A 22,712-nucleotide genomic window follows, 5' to 3' on the forward strand; every position below is an offset into this window, starting at 1 on the left:
CCGCTAATTCGGAAGTCCAAGCTCAACCAAAGTGTCATGGTTGAGACAATTTCAAAGTATCTGATGAATAGGCGTTAGCATTCATCAAGAGATCAATAGCATCTAGTGAATTATTGATGCAATAAACTGTGACAATTTTTCTGTGAAATAAGTACCTAGTGAATCAATATGCCACTAACCAAAAAGCAGAAAATTGAGCGAGCAATCGCTATTGGCAGTGAAAGGCTAGAAGTTTTTGATGAACAGTTAAAAGTGTTTTATGACAATCTAAAAGCCTGCCAAAGTTTTAGTTCATGTGAAAATGTGAATGTAAAATCAATTCGTGACATTTTTAGTGAGGTCAAGGACCAATCTGACCTAATAAAAAGTCTAAAACCTGCCGTGGAGACTAGTGAGCTGCGCGAGTTCAAGCGTGATTTGGATGAAGCTAGTGAGCAGAAAACTGTTGCAGATAAAGTTTATGCGTCGTTGGAGCAGTGTACAAAAATTCTGTACTGGCTTGACAATGATTCAGATGACGCGAGGTCAAGCACTGTCGCCAGGAACCTCGACGTCATTGAGAAGGTGAAGATGGACATGGGAGTGCTTAAAATTTCCGTGGAGTTGCGCCAAGAAGTACGTGATATGTACCGAAGGCTTAGAGAGATGGAACGTCGTTCATCTAACCTGGATGAGAGTGGGACACCTGCCATGCTCTCCAGAAGTATGTCTGCTGTGGATATTCGGAGTTCCAACCCGCAGTATGGGCGCTGGGACAACAGTTTGTTGCCGTCGTTCGACGGTACTGACACGGATTACCCAAACTTTAAACAGGTCTTTAAGGATCTATGCTCTGGTTATGGATTTGCTGACCAGAGGTTAAGTCTGATGTTGTGTATGGAGAAGGTGATAACCAACCCGGAACTACGCAAGCAAGTGTCAGCGATTAGAGATCACAATGAACAATGGGCGTTTCTTGACCAGATGTTTTTATCAAACACTCGCCGGTTCATGAGGATTTTAACTAAGTTGAACAAGATGAAACCTGTGGATAAACCTGTGGACGTGGTTAGCGCAATTGCTACCTTCAAGAGCATGATGCAGGAGGTAGAAGCCATCGTTGGTTCTGCAGCTAAGGATTACAACCACCTAACTCTCATTCATATTTTTAAAGACAAGTGCCCTGAAAATTTGAGAGACAAAATTATGATGGAGCTAGGTAGCATGAACCAACCTAACATCCCGAAGATTGTTGAACTGCTGGAGAGGACCAGGGGTGCCATGTTGGCCGGTGATATGTCCTATGACAGTGGCGCCGGCAAGAGAAATCGTGACAGAGCTGCCGCCGCGCAAGTATCTGGCCGCAGCGACAATAAGAATGGAAAGGCTGGGAAGGACAAGGCTTCCAAGTGGAACAGTGCATGTCCTGTGGAGAGCTGCAAGGAGAAGCACCCGATTTTCCGTTGCCTCACGTTTAAGAAGATGGATGTGGTTGACCGAAAGAAAGTTGTCCAGCAGAAGAAGTTATGTGAACTCTGCTTGTGCGACGGCCATACTGCTGACAAGTGTAATAAATCTGATAAGCTTGGTGTTTGTGGTACCAATAATTGCGACAGATACCATTCCAGGTTACTCCATGAGGCTAGTGCTGGTGTGAATACAGTCTACAAGTCAAGTTCTGCACCCAGCCCCTGTACCTTCTTACTGCAGTTAGTTCCTGTTGTAGCACCTGGCGGCGGCACCTGCCACGCCACGGTAATGTTTGACTCCGGGGCAAATTTGCCACTTGTGTCTGAGAAGTTATCCAACAAGTTGAAGCTGAAATCTACTGGCAGATATACAACTATTTCTGTAGCTGATGGCAGTGAGTCTTCCTGCCGCAATGTTGTGTTTTATTTGAAGGATAGGGACGGCAATCTGAGGGAGTTTGAGGCAGCTGTCATGCCTACCCTCGGCGGGGCCAACGAGATGTGCTCGGTCCACCCCGAAACTGCCGCCGAGATATTTAAAATGCCGCCAGAAAGGTTTACATATATTAGTGGAGGCTTAGATATCATCATTGGAAATACACATCCTGACGTGTTTCCTTCAACCTACCAGAAAGTGGGCCAGTCTATGTTGTGGCGAACCATTTTTGGTAGTGGTTTTATCTGTACGAGTGCTGATGGTGGAGCTGGAGATCAAAAGTCGGCTTATAAGGCTGTCAGTGTCAGTGGAGGCACTTTGCCAGACTTTCTGACGTCTGAATCGTTTGGCATACAGCCGCAGGCACTTTGTCCAGGATGTACTGCTTGTCAAGAGTGCAAGGCTATGGCCGACGGCACTACCTGGGACCAGCGTGAGAGGCAGAGGATAATTGAGGCAGGTTTAACACTAGACTTGCAGTCCAACAAGTGGACAGGTCAATATGCTTATATTGAAGATCCTCACACTTTACCCTACAATGAGAGTTTAGCCCGCAAAATTGCTGAAAAGGATCGTGCCAGGATGGTCAAGGAAGGTACCTATGGAATGTATGTGGAGGTATTCAACGACGCCATAAGAAGAGGCGTTTTCCAAAAAGCCACGCCTGAAGAGTTGCAGTATGAAGGACCTAAGTCTTGTTCATCAATAGTGGTTGCTTTCAAGGAGGATTCAAGTTCCACACCCATGCGATTGTGTGCAAATAGTTCTCTGACGTTCAAGGGTACCAGTTTTAATAACATAATGCTGGGAGGCCCGCCGCCAATGCAGAAGATATTTTATCATTTGATGCTTTTCCGCGGTTACAAGGTTGGTATAACCGCGGATATCTCCAAGTTTTATAACTCCATCCTGGCCACAGAGTTCGACAGCCAGATGAAGAGAGTTTTATTTTCCCCGACGCCAGATGGTCCACTTGAAATTTACCTGACCAAAGTTGTAAATTTCGGCGAGTTAGCTGCGGGAAATTTGGCAGTTACAGCCCTGAAGTTGACGTCCCGCCTGTTCGGCGGAAAGAGTGAAGCAGAGGTCAAGGAGATGTATGGAGAGGGACAAATAAACGGTAGTGAAATTGTTGCCAAACCTGAATTATGGAAGGAGCCACAAATACCTACCTACCCTGATGAGGAATTCAAGTTACCTCAGATTCCAGTTGCAGTCAAGCTTGAGAAGCACAGCTTCATAGATGACGTTATTTCGGGAGCAGGATCGAAGCCAGAAGCCAAGGAGATGATGAAAGAGGCCGACAGGATTATCGGCAAAGGTAGTTTTTCCTTCAAACAAGTCATTTATTCTGGAGATGATTGCCAGCCTACCAAGGTTCTCGGGCTGATATGGAAGCCAGCCACCGATGTGTTGTCCATCGCCACAAGAGTCAACCAAGATGGTAAGGTCAAGGGAAGGAAGGTGAAAGAGGATGCTGATTTGTACAACCTCCAGGACGCCTTGGACGAGAATCTGACAAAGAAGATGGTCCACAGGTTCGCCGCCCAAACTTTCGACCCGATCGGGCTTTGCAGCCCTATTCTGTTGAGAATTAAACTTGTCCTGCGGAAAACATGTTTGCTGAATTTGGGCTGGCAAGATTTCATTCCAAAAAGTCTACGGGATGAACTTGTTCAGTCGCTGGAGGACAGAGCTGAGGTCGCTAAATTGGAGTTTGACCGTTGTGTGGTCCCGGATGAACCAACTGGCCTTCCATCCTTGATGATGTTTTCGGATGGGTCATCAGAGGCTTATGCATCTAATGCATATTTGAGGTGGCCAACTAGACAAGGATTTGAAACGTTTCTGCTAGCCACCAAGTCAAGAGTTGCGCCGGTTAAGTGTGAATCAATTCCACGCCTTGAATTGATGGGGTGCCAGATGTCCACAAGGTTGGCAAAGTCCGTCAGAGATGCCCTGCCCTTTGATGTTATCAGAGTGATGTACTTTACTGATTCATCGTGTGTTTTATCACAAATAGTTTCCAACAGTGCTATGTTGAACACATTTAATTCTCATCGTATTGGAGAAATTCAATCTGCGACCAACAAGGATGACTGGAGGTGGGTCCCCGGGACGCAAAACGTTGCAGATTTGGGCACCAGAAGCACCTGCAAAGTATCAGATTTGGGACCAGGTTCCAGGTACAGATTGGGCCCAGAATGGTTGCGCCAGGATGAAAGTGCGTGGCCGGTGAAAACTGCCGAAGAAGTCAAGCAGGTTTTACCCCCAGAGGAGTTGAATACCAAAATGGTTAAGTTATGTTCAATGAAAGTTGCCGGAGAAGCCGCTGAAGATGTCTTTAGGTTTAAGCACAGGAGATCATTTGGACAGGCCAAACGTATTATGGCAGCTGTCCTGCAAGTTGCGAACACCTGGTTGAAGAAGCTAAAGAGCAGACAAGAAGGTAAGGCTACAGCCGCTGGTAGTCATGTAGCGGCCGCAGATTCTGTGTACAAGCCGTCTTTGTACAATTTTATGGCGGCGGCGGAACTTTTCATTGTGTCACGAAGCCAAGAGGATGAGTGGATAAATGACGCTAAAGGCAATTATGCGTCATTAAATCCATTAGTGCATGAAGTATCATTGACCTGGCCTGTCGTTGGTCCAGGTGGAAAGTATGTGACTAGGGAGATGAGGATTCTTAAGATGGTTGGTCGTGGACAGCCAGTCATTGACGCCATTACTGGTGGCCGTAAAATGATATTTGAAGACATGCCAGGTTTAATAATTTTGGAGCCTGGTAATTGGTTAGCTGCTGTTTTTATGAGAGAAGCGCATGTTGAGCTTCACTCTGGTGTCCGTGGAACTTTAGCTGAGAGCCGCCGTTGGTGCTGGATTGTGAAAGCAAGGAGGTTGGCCATCATGGAAGTGAAGAAATGTTGGCCCTGCAGTGTTGAGAGGGCTAAGGAATGTCGTGCTACCATGAAGGAGGTGTTACCTGACAAGTTGGTCCCGAGCAGGCCTTTTGAAGCTGTGCAAGTCGACCTGATGGGTCCGCTGGTTACGAGGAGAGCTGCCGCCAAAACGAGGAGTCAGACAGCAACGAAGAAGGTGTGGGTGTTCGTGGTGGTCTGCAGATTCTCAGGGGCGTTGTGGTTAGATGCCTTGGAAAAGTATGATACCAGCAGTATCCTGTTGTCCCTGCGCAAGTTGGAAGCTGTTCATTGTCTGCCGAAGGTAATAGTAAGCGACATGGGCACACAATTATCCGGTGCTCGCAAAGTTTTAGAGCAGAAGTTGGGCAGCCAGGTAGAGTTTTCTTGGTCTCAGATCCCGGCCCGAGCCCACCATTATATTGGGCAGGCTGAGAAAATGGTGGGATTAACCAAGAGATTGCTGTCCAAGAAGTTGGTGAATAGTTCTGTTAATTTCAACGAGCTCCTGGTGCTGTTGGCGGAGGTCAGCAAAATTATGAATAGCAGACCACTGACGATTGAAGCTGCAAACGACGTGGAGAATTGGCGGCTGATTACCCCTGGCCAGCTGCTGGGAAATGTTGACCGCCAGCCGTTGTGCAATGTGGCGATGAAACCGGAGGACCAAATTTCCTCCAGGTTGAAGTTGTTGGAAGATTTATCTGCCCAGTTTTGGACTGCCTACCGCCAGGAGATCCTACCGAAGATATTACGGATGTCCAAGTGGAAGGATGAGATGGCAGAGCCACTAGCTGACGGAGATATAGTTCTGGTTACGAGTACCAATCCCCTGATGAGATGTTTGAGGATGGGCCGAGTGACGAGAATTGAGGATGGGAGAAAGACTGCAAGAGTCTTGTTCAGACTGACAGATAAATCTCCCCTAGAAGAACATGCTGTATCAGTCAGGCAGTTGTTAAAAATTATGATTAATAATTGATTCTTATTTTATGGAAATTGAGATTTTTTTTAGTAAAAAGCCACATTTTTCATATGCCTATTTTTATGCCTAAAATAAGAATCAAATGAAATGCGATTAAATATTCTTCTATTTCATATGCTCAAATTTAATTTTATTGAGTTTAACTTCTTTTCAAAAGTACAATTCATTTTAAAACTTACCTGAAAAGTTTAACAAAAAGGAATAAATGTGTCGAGGTTGCGTGATTCGATATTTATTCTAAGAAAAAAATCAAGTATTTTTTAGCAGATTTTTTTTAAAATTATATATGAATTTCAATCAAGTAAAACATTTTTATTCAGATCTAGGAATGATTGAAAATTCATATTTTAAGTTTTTTTTTACAAAGAAAAATTGGTATTTTTTCATAATTTCAATGAAAATTCTAACGAAGATATTATTTTGCTATTCTTTAAGTATTAAAAAGTTTTATTGTTGATTAAGATATTACAGTTCTTATTCATTAGGTTTGAAAAACTTTCTGCCCAAGGATTTTGAAACATTTTTCTTACTACTCTTTTTGATGCTTAACAAATTTAGTTTTAAGTACCTATAAATCTTAATTTTCTTGTCTAAGATTTATGTCGTTTTATTTTTACCATTATTGTTTACATTTACATTTCAACCTGATTTCGTAGGTACTTATTGATTTATTAATAATGATTACTACCTATTGATTATGAAATGATTATTATTTAGTATAGTTGTTATATTTACAGCATCATGATTAATAGGATTATCTATTTTAGGATTTGTGTATGTGATATTGTGATGTCATGTGCATGGAATGTTGTATGGTACAAACCAATCCCCATCCTTCTATCCTAAAATGTGAGGTATTATGAGTCCTAGTGAGGAGTATAATATTGTGTATGCATTTCACGGGGTTTCATTTAGTTAGGAGCAAAATTGTCACGTTTTCGGGATGTGGCCATTCTCATGTGATTATGGTGAGTTGAGTTTAGTGAGAAATGTTGCTAGTGCTCAGCGCGAAAAAAACCTTGAATCTCGTTAAGGAAGTTAATTTGACTTTCAAACGGGGGGTGTGTCTTAACCTCTTTTCGAGGAAGCTTTGTGTTTATCAAGTTCGAAATTAAACTCCTTATCATTAAACCAAAAACAAAGCGCAAATGTCGTCTTTTAGGGCTTTCCTTTCAAAATGTGGCGCGGCATAGAGTGTTTGTTTATTTTTGATGCGCACGTTCTTTACTTTTGAATGAGATATGAGAGTGTGAAGATTTCGGAGAACAAAATTGGGCCTATCATTGGTCTCATTGAGTGTGAACTACCCTAGTATATCAGGGATTTGAAACCATAAGAGCTTCAGGTAGAATTTGTTAATTTGATTAAGAAGTATGGTGTATAGGACGATTATATGTAGTTTTAAAAAGGCTTTAGCCAGCTAAGCATGAAACTTAATTATGTTTAATATATGTTTTAGTAATTTTTATGTGCCTTATTGTTGCATTTAACAATGATTTATTAAACCAAATAATTTTCCTTTAAAGCCAAAGTTTCCAAAGATTCTTTAACCATAAGAAAAGAAAAAGATTTTTTTTAGTGCTCAAAGTTTTAAGATAACGAATAATATTTTATTCTGTTTATTAATTGATCTTGTAATTTCAGGTCTTTGAAATAATTTCATCAATAAATCTATATTCAAACCTGCTGTTGAAACTTGATGGTTCCTGGTATTGGGGGTTTGTATGTTCGCCAACTGATCTCGTGAACTTCCCGCTAATTCGGAAGTCCAAGCTCAACCAAAGTGTCATGGTTGAGACAGAAATTTTCAACGATGCTATAGTTTGAACAACCCAATCAAGATTCAATTAAAATGTCCAGAGTTCAAATGTTTATAAAACTTTGAGATTAGTATAATTTACAGTAAATTATCCCCTTCCTCCGTGTTAAAAAAAACGTGAGTAAAAATTTACGTAAAAATAAAAATCAGACTGATAAATTAGCACAAAAATAAAAATGTCTAAAAACTGTATTTTATGATTTCTAAAAATTAAAGTTTTGATTGCTAATCAAAAGTTCAGCACATTTTCTTAATCATTTAATTTTGTTTACTTAATTAATTTACTTGTTTAATCTGAATTAGTGCAAAAACTTCTAGTTCAATTAATAAGAATATTCGATAAAAAAAAAAAAATATTAGGTAGGTACGTATTTATGGGATTAGGCATTGATTAAACTTTATAAAATAGTACATTCGCTTCAAGATTGAGATTCTTTTTTTCAACAAAAAAAATCTTTTTTTTTATCCTGGATGTTCTATACCTTTACACTAGGACTACAGGTGCTATCATATATACCTTACCTCTGCTGGTTAGTAGCCCATTCAAATTTAGTTGTATCAGGATGTCCTGTGCCCATGTACTAGGACTACAGGGGCTATCATATATACCTTACCTCTGCTGGTTAGTAGCCCATTCAAATTTAGTTGTATCAGGATGTCCTGTGCCCATGTACTAGGACTACAGGTGCTATCATATATACCTTACCTCTGCTGGTTAGTAGCCCATTCAAATTTAGTTGTATCAGGATGTCCTGTGCCCATGTACTTGGACTACAGGTGCTATCATATATACCTTACCTCTGCTGGTTAGTAGCCCATTCAAATTTAGTTGTATCAGGATGTCCTGTGCCCATGTACTAGGACTACAGGTGGTATCATATATACCTTACCTCTGCTGGTTAGTAGCCCATTCAAATTTAGTTGTATCAGGATGTCCTGTGCCCATGTACTTGGACTACAGGTGATATCATATATACCTTACCTCTGCTGGTTAGTAGCCCATTCAAATTTAGTTGTATCAGGATGTCCTGTGCCCATGTACTAGGACTACAGGTGCTATCATATATACACCTTACCTCTGCTGGTTAGTAGATCATTCAAAGGGATAGTTTCACGAAGTGCATTTAAAAAAAAATAGTGAACTGTAATTTTTTTCTATTTTAAATAACGTAGTAGTGCATAATATAAAGTTATTGATTAAAATTAAAAGATTTGACCAGGGATTTTCCTTAAAAAATGAGTTTTTCATTTTTATTTTCAACTTCGTTGCATGTTATATATGGCAAAAACTTTTTTGTCATAAATACAACTTTAGATAGCATTTACTAGTTAATAGAACTTTTTATACAACAAAATACACATAACAACAAAGAATGACCAATAAAATATTTAGTATAGTACTTAAAGTAGTGATCTTTTTATATGTCTTAGTAGAATATATTAGGCATTGGATAGATATGATTGTGATAAAGAATTTTAACATTGACCTGACCGAACTGTTTTTATTTGACAATATCTAAAAAAGTTAGTGATTTGCAACATAAATTACATGAGAATGGTTTTATATATATTTATATATATGTTGTATGGTTAGTTGGTATTTCCGCGTGAGATAATGTGAATATTGTAAGTAAACCGGACGGTTTTCTTTAATTTTTAAAAAGAATCTATTGAAGACCTGTTCTATAATGAACCGGACGTTATTTTTAATGTTTTTTTAGTAACTTGTCCCAAGGGGAACCCCTGTTCAATTTTTTTTATAACTCTTGTGAAATATGTGGAAAAAGATTCTCAGATATTGGTGATATGGCTATACATATTTGGAAAAAAATAGACCATTCTCATGTAATTTATGTGGCAAATCACTTTAACTTTTTTAGATATTGTCAAATAAATTCTTTAACATATAATCATATCTATCCAATGCCTAATATATTCTACTAAGACATATAAAAGTTCACTACTCTAAGTACCTTAACTCTTTAAATACACTTTGTAGAACTATCCCTTTAGTTGTATCAGGATGTCCTGTGCCCATGTACTTGGACTACAGGTGCTATCATATATATATCTTACCTCTGCTGGTTAGTAGCCCATTCAAATTTAGTTGTATCAGGATGTACTGTGCCCATGTACTAGGACTATAGGTGCTATCATATTTAACTTACCTCTGCTGGTTTGTAGCCCATTCAAATTTAGTTGTATCAGGGTGTCCTGTGCCCATGTACTTGGACTATAGGTGCTATCATATATACCTTACCTCTGCTGGTTAGTAGCCCATTCAAATTTAGTTGTATCAGGATGTACTGTGCCCATGTACTTGGACTACAGGTGCTATCATATATACCTTACCTCTGCTGGTTAGTAGCCCATTCAAATTTAGTTGTATCAGGGTGTCCTGTGCCCATGTACTTGGACTACAGGTGCTATCATATATACCTTACCTCTGCTGGTTTGTAGCCCATTCAAATTTAGTTGTATCAGGATGTACTGTGCCCATGTACTTGGACTACAGGTGCTATCATATATATCTTACCTCTGCTGGTTTGTAGCCCATTCAAATTTAGTTGTATCAGGATGTCCTGTGCCCATGTATTTGGACTGCAGATGTTCCATCTGCGACAAGATATTGTACCGGTCGCCCATCTTGTATGTGTTTTTTTAAATCTGTAACTAATTTAACAGGATTAAAGTAATTAAAATTAAGTATAATAAAATTTATAAGTATACTAGATAATATATTGCATAATACTAATAAGTAGGTAATCACAAAATAGAATATGAGATCATATGAAAAAATTAAGGAAGAAGGGGAAAGTGGATATTCTCAACATTTTAATTATCAATGACAGTCAAATTCAGAGTCCGATTTTGTACAATGCATATTTTATAAATATGGATTTTATCGAATTAAAAAAAAAGGTTGTTCACTAAAGAACCAAACGAAGATATTTTTAAAGTCATATATTAGAAGCATAACTTTGATGGTCATTTGCTCTTGTACTTTTTTATCTAGCGTACAATTTTAGGACTTATAGATAACCGTCACCCTTATTCCTCTTAATTAACAATAAATAAATATCAGAACATATGTAAACAAATACATTTTTTATTGCAAATAATAAAGAATTTCTTAATAATTTTTTTAAAAATATGAATAAAAATGATGTAATAATCTAAGTCTAACTACTAATTAAAAATCTAAAATCTATAGGTATAGAACCGGACAAAACATTAACAAGAATAATAATAACCATAAGTAGCGCAGCATCGATAGTGAACAATAGCTTGGGTGATAAGTATCAGTAAACTGTAATAATATAATATAGAGAAGTAATTTTTCGTTGTCGATTGAGTTATACTTTTTAGCGAAGGTTCACATTGGTACCTAGGTAACAAAATTGTTTTAGGCTAATTAGATTTCAAAAATTAGTTCAGGAAGGTTTTATGCTTTTTTTTATGGCCGCTCTCTTCATTTCGAATACCTATATGTCTTCTAGAATTTTAAACAATTTTAAATAAAACACAAAATCTTGTAAGCTTAAGTTCTATTGCATACGGATGAACGGACTTACACCATCTATAGAGTAGCTGAGCTACTTGATCAATAATGACTAGAGTACACAACCTACTGGGGTCAATTATTAAATCACATATTTGTTTGCTAAGCTAGAAAAAAGGGGTGCTTTCCCACATGTGTCCAGTTGAGTACTGATTTACCCCCCACCCTTTACAATATTTTTGAAATAAAATAAAAATTAGGTGGGGGAGGGGGTCGTAGTGTGGTGGCCCAAACCATGTATAGGGCCTACACTTGTATTACCTATTAAACGAATAAATGAAAACTACCACCCCCTTATTTATTTCTAATTTATTTCAAAATAAAGAGGGGGAGGGGGTATCAGTTTCCAAAAGGGGACTTTGTGTAAAAGCAACGAAAAGTTCTTATTTCAGCAACTTTTAATGATTTTTTTAAATCTAGCCTAGCAATAAGATTCTAAAATATGTAACAACCTTTTTATGGATGGAAACATTAAATCTAATGGCTTAAATATCTATACATCTAATTATAATACAGAAATCTAGAAGTATTTTGAATAAGAGAAATTTTTAAAATGGGGGAGGCGAATGTGTCACTTTTTGTAACCGTGGATTTAAAAAAAAATAGGGTCACTTAGTGTGGCAAAAATTATTTTTGTGAAAAATTCTCCAAAATCGCATAAAAAATCTACAAAAATCAAATAAATATTAAAAGGGTTATTAACATAAGATTTTGTTTAAGTTTTGTAGATTTTTATGTGATTTTGGAGGATTTTTTACAAAAACAATTATTCCTCACTAAGCGACACTAATTTTTCACCTCTGACCAAAAGCAAATAAGAACTGAACTAAAGAAGAGTTAAAGGCCTGAGATTTGGCATGCTAGTTGCTTTAATAAAGTACAATGTGAAATTCGGCGTGAAACGGCGGCGAAATTTGACAATTTTTAATAATTTAATAGCACAAGCTTAATTTTTTCAACAGTTCAACATTGTACCCCAATAAAGCAATTGCAATGTCAGATCTCAGTTCTGTAATTTTTTTTTAATTGGGTTCTTTTGTGTTTCAGGTCAGGTTAAAAAAAGTTCCCCATCCGCATCCCCCTTTTTTATAATCAAATCAACGATTAATGCAAATTTTTGGTAAACGATAATGAATAATGGCAGTATTTTAATTTACTGTTAATTTCTAAGTATATGAAGTTACATTTGAGTTAATTTTAATCGGGGACTGAGGGGACATTGTATTGTAAATTGCACTGGTACCAAAAGTTTTATAACAACGTTATATTATTCGTTGGCTCATAAACTTTGGGTACATCTATTGAATTTGGACTTGTTAGGAGTGCTGTACAAATAAAGGGTTAGTTGCACGAAATGCATTTAAACTTGAATTTAGTGAAACGCATATTTTTTTCTGTTCAATGGTTTAAACTACGTGTATAGTAGGGCAAATATTTGAAAGAATTTAAATTTTCTACCACTCAGTTTTAAAAATATAAAGGCTTAAAAATCGCATTATTGTGATATATTTAATTTATATGGCTGGCTTATTTTAACTAAAACAGCATGACGACTAATTTAGTGATGTCTAATTATATGTATTTGATGATATTCTTGTAACTTCTGCTTGAAATCGTTGTTATAAAATGCACTTCATGCAACTATCCCTTTAATCTTCTAAGGGAATGTTAACCATTCTTGAGGATGAATATCCATTCTCACATAAACGACCCCTTAAATAGTGGATGTAAATATTCTTTTTTTCTCCACGAGGTAGTCATTTTTTCCCCTGAGGTATCATTTTTTTTACCTGGTATCATTTTTATCCCCAAGGTAGTCATTTTTTTCCCCCGAGCATGGCAACCGGTGAACACTATCTCAGTTCTGCACCACAAGCCTCGCACGACTGAAGTTCCCATGTCTATACAGTCATATGTAAATGAAAATCTGAGAAAATATTTTTAGAAGATTTTTGAATTTTTTTTTTGAAGATTTTAGAATTTTTTTTGGAAGATTTTAGAATTTTTATGAATTACTAAAAGAAGGCATAATTACCTCGGGGAAAAAAATGACTACTTCGGAGAAATAAATGAAAATTAAAAACCAAAATTAAACCACATTTTAGCATAAAAATGAGTTTTTGTTTAAATGAGAATGATATTCCTATCCAGTTTTTTGTTTAGGAATGAATACCCCATTTATCGTCCAATGTCCTAACCCTTAAGGTCCCTGACAATTCCGGAATAACTTGGATAAAATGAAATGATCTAAGCTGGATTTTCCATTTTGTTGTTAATATCAATTTCTTTGTATTGTGAGAGAATATCAAGCTTGTCCTGGGAAACAGCAAAATATTTTAATCTCATATTAAAGACCTAGCAATTCCATATCATATTCTAATATATAAAGTACTAGCGGCTTCGCCCCTAGCCTCTAGGGGCTTTGACCCAAGGGTTTTTTTTTTTGGGGGGGGGGGGGGGCGGGGGAGTCGACTCCACTATTTTAATTTTTTTTTGGAGGGGGGATATTTTTCATTTTTTTTTTGGGGGGGGGGGGTGTCCCATCCCCCAAGAAAATAGTTATAAACCTTCCTGAGAAGCTACCCTGTAAAGGAGAACCCGATCGGTTTAGCGGTTAGTGAGATCCTTCACTACAAACAAACAAACCAACAGACAAACAAACAGACAGACAGACAAACAGACAGACAAACAAACTAACAGACAGACAGACAAACATCCTGTTACTTTAGTATAAGGATTAAGTTTTTTTGTCTGAAGCTTATGATTTAAAAGACTAAACCGATTGATCTCTCAAGAGAAACTTTCGAGTATTTTAGTGAATTTCAATTTGTAGGGGTTTATTTAAAAAAAACTAGTAGTGTCCATTGTTTCAACTTATAAGTAATCTTGTTTATTATCATTGAAGATGTATATCAATTGATCGTCCATTGTCTTTCCCTTAAGATTCCTGAAGTTTTACAGACAATTTACAGGGTGGGGCAAATAAGACCGGACAAATTCTAACTTCTAAACAAATGAACATAAAATCGCCAATTTTAAAGATTTTTTTGAATTTTAAAAACTGGCAAGCAAAATAGGTATATGACTATTAGATTATTCAATAAAATTGTTGCCAGCCCTAATTACCGCCTTTACCCGCCTTCTCAACCGCCGGCAGGTCCAGATCAAAATGTACCTGTCCAAGCTGGCGTAGTTCTCCTTGATAGTGGCAATGAGGGAGGTCTTTGTGGTATGGGCACGACTATTGGTGCATGATTCAAAGTAGCCCCATGCCCAAAAGTCCATTGAATTAAGATCGGGCTGCTGGGAGGCCACATTTCCTAAGGAACGTGAGTAACCGCAGGATCCAAATTCGCCCAACTTTCAAGCTATCCTTATACACAGAGGCTCTTATTTAGACCACAGGTGAGCTAGAACGACGTTCTTTACCTTTTCGGAAATGGCATGAAGTTTCAGCTAGGGTTGTCAGCGCAACCCATAGTCTAAAATGAGTTATAAAGTTCAATATGGGTCCCTGAAGTCAAGAACCGAGAAATTTTCACGAATTTTCTCGGTTTTGTGACGTTTTTTACATCTCAAAATCTGCCCGTTTCACTTTGCTGGAGTACTACGGCCAAGCCATTTCAGATAGAGAGCTCTAGTCTTTTCTAGTGTCTTACTTATGTATCTAACATTATCTCCAGCAAGTTGCATAACTCTACCTCACCTACAGATGTGCTGAGGTCAGATTTAGTGGGCCCTAGTCGAGAATCCAGATTAAACCACCGGCGCATTTGAAATCTGCCTTGTTCAACATATGGGCGGTTAGCTCGTTGTACACGTCCATCTTCGTCCAAAGATTTTTTTGTGATAAAGGTCATTACCTAAGCTTTTTATAGTGTGGTCAAACGTCCTGATTGGTCAAGTAGTTTTGGTGCTATGGCCGTTTAAAGTTTGTCCGGTCTTATTTGCCCCACCCTGTATATACATCCTCACCTCAATAATAATAATCAAGATTAATTATTGGTTGAAATGTTCTGACACTTGTTTGCAGCGTTTCGGAGCCGTTTAATTTTGATACGGCTCCGGCTCCTACCTTAAAATTAATATATCAATTTTTGTTCACTATTGAATTTGATAAAATAAAATAAATAATATAAAATATTTTGCTTTTATTTGATTAAAGCTATATAAAAGTAGAAGGATGTGTGTCTATTTGTTAAGTAACAATAGTTTTTTAGTTTATTATATGGAAATAGACCGTTGCCAAATTATAATATTACTTCAAAAAAAACATTTTTAGCTAATCTGGAGCCGGAGCCGTTTTTAACGAAAAATACGGCTCCACAAAAATTGTTGCTGCTCCCGGCTCTTGGCTCCAGCTCCTAAACGCTGCTTGTTTGTGTGAGATAAAATATTTTTGCTCCTGCCTTTAATTGTTGTCCTGTCTGTAGGGCAACAGTGAGTAAGAGCAGGACATCATTGATCCAGGGAACTGTACAGTCTGCCTGGTACCGGTCAAACCTGAATAAAAATATATATGCAAACTTTGGAGTTGACACTAAACCTTAACCTATTTTAAACCACTTTAAAGGTTTTTAAAACCCTTACTTGTATATTCATATCTTAAACTAACCTAACCTGTACAGAAAAAAATGATTAATTTAAATTTTATTAAGGGGGGGGGGGGGAGTTTTTTTCACATTTGCGTAAATCTGGAGTATAGGCTTTATCTTTGGACTGAGAGGATAGGTTATTAAAGATAAAATCATTCTTATATGATGATACACCCGCAACTTTAAGATTTTTTGGATAGGCCTCCAGGTTCTGGAGCTCCAGGCCTCCAGGTGGTCTCTGTACAGGTAAAATGAAGAAAAAAATTTTTTAAAAAGAGTTTGAGGTCAACTTATAAAACAAAATATGCATCTTTTTGAATGTTATTCACATATTTGATGAAAAAACATACATTTTTTGTTTCATAAGCTGACCTCTAACTCTAAAAAAAAAATTTATTTTTACCTGTACAGACCACCTGGAGGCCTGGAGCTCCAGAACCTGGAGGCCTATCCAAAAAATCTTAAAGTTGCGGGTATTTCATCATATAAGAATGATTTTATCTTTAATAACCTATCCTCTCAGTCCAAAGACAAAGCCTATACTTTAGGATTACGCAAATGTGCCAAAACTCCCCCCCCCCCCCCCCCGGACGATTCATATAAACATGATGGATTAATACATATGAACCGACCCTAAATGTAAAAAAAGAATTACCTTGCGACACCTTTATCCGTGACCATATGATACACAGCAAACACCAGCTTCCAGGACTGTAGGTAGAAGGATACAGCCACCTCCCTGGACAGCGGCGGGTTCAGTGCCTTGCTGTTCTTACTGGCCAACAGCTCCTCTAGGGTGCGCTTCTTCGGGTTTACTAAAGAGGATCTGCTTCGTAAAAGCGGACCCATAACGTTCCTTAACATTTTTAAGCGTTTAAAATTAAGATTTTGCCTGAAGTGGCAACGAATAAAAAAAATAAATCTAATGATCTCATCATTTAAATAGATTAAAATTAGGGAGGAAGGGGAAAAATAAATGTAATTTTGCAAAAACTTTCTCTAATACGATGGCTTAAAAACTTGGTGGACTATAATTAAATCTTGATTAGATGTAAAAACTAAACAGCAGTGTTCAAGCTTAAAATCTTCAGAAAATGTAATTTTGTTCATCAAAAATGGGTATTTACATCAATTTATCGTCAATTGTTATATCTCTTAAGATCCGTGAATATGTAAAGATAAACCTTAGAAAGTTGTTGACATCATTAGCAGATTTGAACTTGTGCTGTTCGTCTATGGAGTCCAAAGCCTCGGATGCCATCAACAGATGGTTGGCTGCATCCTGAAAAAAATATTTGCTTAAATATAGAAGGTACTTTCCCTCTTGAGGATTGCCCCCTCCCCCTTTATTTCATAAAGGGGGGGAGGGGTAGGAAGGTTTTCCCCCTTTGTGTAATTTTTACGCTTCCAAAAACCTAATTTTTTAACTAACAAGATTTTTTGCAATTCATACCTAAATTAAGTATAATGGTGCAATTGTTGTTTAAGTAGTAAGTATTGTAGACTGATGATATTGAAATAAAAACGACTAAAAGCTGCCCAAAAGCAGTCCGACCGCTACGGATGTTTTATACTTAATTATGCTCCATATTGATGAGAATGTTGACAAGAAGATTCAGCCGTCTATCTCTTGTAGGAGCCGAGAAAATCACGTTTCCTCAAAAACGTTTCAGACATACACACTTACGAACATTTCAAATCAAAGAGTAGCTTCGCTACTAAAAACATACTCTTAATTGTAAAAACCTCGTTTAAAATACGATAAATTAATTTCTAAATCTCTAGGATGATTTTAAATGTACTAAACACCAAGCTTTACGAGATCTCTACTACAATGATGTTTTCCTTTACTAAACCTGTATTTGTTGTAGTTTCCATGGAATATCCTCTCTAATATTTGTATTATGATAAGCATCCTTGCTGTGTGGCCGTGTCAACTTCAGATTTATATTTATACCTGTATTTGCTGCAATTTCCATGGAATATCCTCTCTAATATTTGTATTATGATAAGCATCCTTGCTGTGTGGCCGTGGCAACTTCAGATTTATATCAGCCTAAATTTGTATATAACATTATTGCACTCCATAAAGACGTGCAAAACAAGGATGACAACATCCATAAAAGTGAATCTCTGAAACAGTATGACAGACGAACATTAACTCTTGTAGAGTGTCAAATATGAATATACAAAATATGTAGGATATATAAGTTTTGACAAAATTATACGTAAATTTGTTGCAAAACTTCTTAAATACAGAATTCTGTTTAAGTACATACTGACATATTTATGACTTGATTATAGAGATGCTTCGCTCAAAATACTGTACCTTATTGTAATAGGAATCAGTAATCTAAAAATCAGATCAATTGGATGATTTTATCACATAAAAAATTGTTGTTAAAAAGTAAAAAAATCAATATTTTTAAAATAGACGTACGGACATTCTGGTAAGAATTATAGAAATGCTATGCTTTCTAAATCGTACCTAACTTCTACAGGAATCATCATGCAAAGTTTGAAATCGATAGGACAATTTTAACAACCCTAAATTAACCAAAAAAGCTATCTGTTACGGACGGACTGACCGACCCTAATTATAGAAAAGCTTCGCTCTTAAAAATTGATTTTCTAGATAAAAGTAGGTAACCATTGGACAGTTAATACACTGGTATACAAAAGTGATAATTGCATGAAGTGCATATAAAAAGTTTTATTGCAAGCATAAAAATACCATCTAACATATTTAACTTAGTATTACAATAAATAGCAATCAATTAGGCACCACCACAATAGTCAGCATGCAGTGTTTGTGAAAAAAGGACAGCATTATAGGTTGAATACATAAAAAAAATATGATTTTCAAGTTTAGATATTTTTAAAACTACCTGGTAGAAAATTGAATTCTTTGAAATATTTGACTTATGGATGTAGTTTAAACTTTTGAACAGATAAAAAAAAGCAGTTCACTAAATTCAAGTTTAAATGCACTTCGTGCAGCTACCCCTTTAGCAACCCCTGAATTTTAAATCTTTTAATGTTTTGTCTTAAAATAGAAAAATAAGATAAATATTTGTTGGCTAAAAATGTAAATTATTTGTAATACATGTTTTATGAGGAATCTAAAGGAATAAGACAATTAATATACATCTCAAGGATGATACACAAAATTACCTCTTCTTTAGATTAGAATTAGTAGTTGAAACGTTTAGACAATCTACTTTAGGAACCACCTAATCAAAATTTAATAAAAGTCCTCAAAGTTGTTGAGTCAACGAATGAAAACGCTATTATAAAGATTTGGGGACTTGTGTCATAAACAGCCCAGTCTCCACTCCCTCGCTGTGATTTATTATCTCATTACCTGAGCAATACTATCGCCACACAGTGTGACAATAACTTTAATCTGATCATTTGGATTGGTAGGACCAGCGGACAGAGCAAACCTCTCGGTTGCTGGCGGCCGCTCTGTGTTTATATTGCCGACAGGCAGCGGAAACTTGGCCGCACATTCTTGAACTGCGGAACGCAGTTGTTGAATCACATTACCAACCTAAAACAGAAAGGTTACAATATCTAATAAGACAGCGGGTACAGTACTTGTTATTATGCGTGGAGCTTGATCTGGCCATTGCGAGGGGCTGCAATTCGGCCAATCAATTCCATTTGTAATTGCCATATAAAATGTTATAACGAATTTAATTTATCATGTCAGTATTAATCTTACTAAAAACAGGGATGACAACATCCAGATGTAGCAAAGCACCAAAACAACAAAGATGAGAAATCAAAAAAGTTATGTGAAAAATAAAAATAGCCAAAAACCTGCTAAAAAGCAGTCGACCACCATGGATGTTTTAAAGTTTATTAAGCTTCATAATGATGGAAATGTTTAAAAGAAGTTTTAGCCTTCTATCTTGAATAGCTGTCGAGAAAATCTCATTTCCCTCATAGCATTACGAACTGACTGTCGGACAGACATAGTGAATTATAGAGTAGCTACGTTACTAAAGATACCTCAGTTTCTAGCACCCAATTAAATTCTCTTTGCAATGAATCCACTTCTTCTTGGCTTGTGTCCAACATAGTTAATATTTTCTAGAAGTATCAAAAATCAAAACAAAAATTCCCATGATGAAATCAATTTTACAACAATCATCCCACACAAGGTAAATACAGGGATCCAAAGGGATAAGACAATGGACGGACAAATCTACAGTCCAATGTCCCCTCCCTCCCTGGGTAAATATCAAGGTAATAATAACAAAGCGAGTAAATACTAGTATAATAACAAATAAGAAGAAATGAAGATGAAAAGCTCCAGCATAAACAAAACAAAGGGACTACTATTTTTATTTTCTGTTTAGAGGAGATGGACGTGTAATAACTTTATCACAGTACTTTCTGCACCTTTTACAATATTAAATTCGCTAGCTTTTGTTGACAAAATATTACAAAAAATATCCCAATTTAATATATATTATATTATGTGTATGTAGGTAGAGTAGATAGCGACTATGATATTTTCTTAATTCTCGGATATTTCCATGTTCTCTCCGCCGCGGGTAGGATTGAACCCAACTGCTACAGCTCCGCGTTGGACGCCGCTGGCACCGGGCCCGACAAAACTACCGTGGCCCAGGTGGCCGGCCAGGGAGCTGCCCAACCCTGGCCGGAACCGGCGCACGGACCGCGGGCGAAACTCTTGGCGCTGCATTTCCTCGAACACGGACGGTGCTACGTACGTGAATCCCTGGAAGACTAGGTTGACACTCTCTGACAGGTGGGCGCTACAGGGAGAGTCGACGGGCGTCTCCTTGGTAAAATTTGTATCAAACTGCGAGGTGTCGTCCTCGCTGACCAGCACTGGCTTGAAGGGCGGGTCCAGCTTCTTGGCAATGACGTCGGCCCAGTTGATGTGCTTGAAGAAGGGATGACACTTGATTGGTTCTGCGTCGGCGGGACCGCTGCCCAGCCGCAGGTTTATCTGGCGTTTAAGCAGCTTCTTGATGAGGTCACGGGCGTCCGGTGTGAGGTAAGGAGGTAGGTTAAGCTTTCCTTTCAGGATTTTCTCGATAGTCTTCTTTCTGTTCTCGGCGGTAAATGGCGGGGCGCCGGTCAACATATCATACATGAGGGCGCCTAAGCTCCACCAGTCAACCGCTTTGCCGTGACCCGTTCTGGTTAAAATTTCTGGCGCCATGTACTCGATGGTGCCGCAAAATGTGTGGGTAACAGTCTCTTCGTCAATGGATTCTTTACACAGGCCAAAGTCGGTCAGTTTGACGTGGCCGGCCGCGTCCAGCAAAATGTTTTCTGGCTTCAGATCTCGGTAGATGATGCCCTGCCCGTGGAGGTGTTCCAGTGCAAGTGTTATCTCTGATACGTAAAAGCAGGCTGTGTCCTCGTGAAATATTCCCTCCCTCTCAAGGTGCATAAACAGTTCTCCTCCGCTCAGATATTCAAGGATAAGATAAAGCTTTCCCTTGGTTTGGAAAGCATAGAGCAGGTCAACAATGAAAGGATGCTTGACGGCCTCCAGAATGTTTCTTTCAGCCTTTGTGTGCGCGGTATCTTTTGAATTTCTAACAATGGTGGCTTTCTTTAAAACCTTCATGGCAAATATCTTTCCCTTGTCATCACTTGTCAACTTTCTAACTTGAAAAACTTTGCCATACCCGCCCTTGCCCAGAACTTTCCTCAGCTCAAAATCTTGCGGTGCCGCGGGTCCTCTGCTGCGGCCAAGAAAGGCTTCTGCGTTAAGTTCCAGCGCCTCTATACCTGGCGTACCAATGATTTGTTGGTTAAGGGCGGAAAAATCTGGACCCTTGTCGTAAACCATCCCCTCGGAGACTTCAATTGCGTCGTCATCAGAGACGTGTGCGTCCTAGATTCATTTACAAAATAATAATTTTTTAAATTCTAAAAGAGGGGAAGGGGGGAAAGATGCAATAACCAATTAAAATAAACCCAACCTAATTTTTAAAGTCGTAGTAAATATAATTGGAATTTTGAACATTATGTCTTGCTTTAAAAAAAGGTAAAAATTAAGTTTGTATCTGTGATAAAAATTGCATTAAGATGAATTTATGAAATATTTTCAGGACATATTTTTTTGAGATAATTTAAGTTACACATTCTTCCGGAAAATATATAAATAAAATCATAGCGGTCTAGGGATCCGTTTAAAATAATTTTGTTTATAAGACAAACAAGGATGTCAACATCCATTAAAGTGAAGATCTGAAACATTATGACAAACGAACATTAACACTTGTAGAGTATCAGAACTGAATGAGCAGTATATAAAGAGGGGAGGCGGATGTGCCACATTTTTGAAACCAAAAGTAAAAGTCAACAAAGGAACTCAACTAAAAAAAGAGTTATAGGTCTGAGATTTTGCATGGCAGTTGCTTTATAGGGGTACAATATGGAACTGTGAAGAAACGACGGCGCAACCGCCGAAAACAGCCATTTTCCGCCGAATTTTGTTTGCCTTTTCTCGGCTGTTTTCGGCGGTTGTGCCGCCGTTTCTTCACAGTTCCATATTGTACCCCTATAAAGCAAATGCCATGCAAAATGTCAGACCTGTAACTCTTTTTTTAGTTGAGTTCCTTTGACTTTTAGTTTTGGTTTCAAAAAGTGGCACATCCGCCTCCCCCCTTATAAATGTATAAGTATTAACAAATTTTGAAGTAAATTTGTTGCAAAACTGCTTCAATAGAGGATACTGTTTAAGGACATACTTAGATTTTTAGGACTTGATTATAGAGATTCTTCGCTTATAACATTGTACATTCTTCTAAGAATCCGAATCCAATTTAAAAATTTGACGGATTGTCGTCCCTAATTATAACATGTCTAAATTAACACTAATTATTATGGACTGACGGACGAATCCTAGTTATAGAAAAGCTTTGCTTTTTAAAAAAATGTTTGAATTTATTTT

General features: G+C 37.6%; 3 protein-coding genes and 1 long non-coding RNA gene across 10 annotated transcripts in view; 1 reads left to right on the forward strand and 3 right to left on the reverse strand.

Annotated features, from left to right (window-relative positions):
* Sf3b5 (splicing factor 3b subunit 5) overlaps positions 1–10,290 on the reverse strand; it is an 11,378-nt gene extending 1,088 nt beyond the window's left edge. Inside the window, exon 1 of the mRNA XM_080151304.1 lies at positions 10,143–10,290. Within this exon, the coding sequence (XP_080007430.1) occupies positions 10,143–10,252 (110 nt within the window). The 5' untranslated portion in view covers positions 10,253–10,290. The remainder of the gene's footprint in view (positions 1–10,142) is intronic.
* LOC145312862 (uncharacterized) lies at positions 7,014–7,469 on the forward strand. The gene is made up of 2 exons (XR_013877147.1): positions 7,014–7,132; positions 7,432–7,469. It is a non-coding gene; the product is annotated as an uncharacterized LOC145312862 (long non-coding RNA).
* A 230-nt stretch (positions 10,291–10,520) lies between the features above and the next one.
* On the reverse strand, positions 10,521–19,911 carry rogdi (rogdi atypical leucine zipper). 7 transcript variants are annotated; one of them, XR_013876928.1, is made up of 8 exons: positions 19,781–19,911; positions 19,128–19,316; positions 17,721–17,819; positions 16,948–17,045; positions 16,419–16,619; positions 15,578–15,671; positions 12,271–13,484; positions 10,521–11,688 (listed from the first exon to the last, which is right to left on the reverse strand). XR_013876928.1 is itself a non-coding variant. In XM_080151300.1 (8 exons), the coding sequence occupies exons 1-7, from the start codon at positions 19,847–19,849 to the stop codon at positions 13,416–13,418; spliced, it is 819 nt and encodes a 272-aa protein (XP_080007426.1). In that variant the 5' UTR covers positions 19,850–19,911; the 3' UTR covers positions 10,521–12,334; positions 13,397–13,415. The 7 variants fall into 7 exon arrangements, 5 of the variants coding, with proteins under 5 accessions (XP_080007426.1, XP_080007425.1, XP_080007424.1 ...); XR_013876927.1 differs by having other exon boundaries at positions 10,521–11,275; positions 11,621–13,484; XM_080151300.1 differs by having other exon boundaries at positions 10,521–12,334; positions 13,397–13,484.
* LOC145312149 (ribosomal protein S6 kinase beta-1-like) lies at positions 19,858–21,648 on the reverse strand. Its single transcript, XM_080151294.1, has one exon. It carries the CDS (start codon positions 21,603–21,605, stop codon positions 20,292–20,294), a length of 1,314 nt encoding a protein of 437 aa, XP_080007420.1. The 5' UTR covers positions 21,606–21,648; the 3' UTR covers positions 19,858–20,291.
* Positions 21,649–22,712: the final 1,064 nt, after the last annotated feature.

The sequence above is a fragment of the Acartia tonsa genome, chromosome 2 (assembly GCF_053477335.1).
Source record: "Acartia tonsa isolate MP-2025a chromosome 2, ASM5347733v1, whole genome shotgun sequence".
Classification (NCBI taxonomy): Eukaryota; Metazoa; Arthropoda; class Copepoda; order Calanoida; family Acartiidae; genus Acartia; species Acartia tonsa.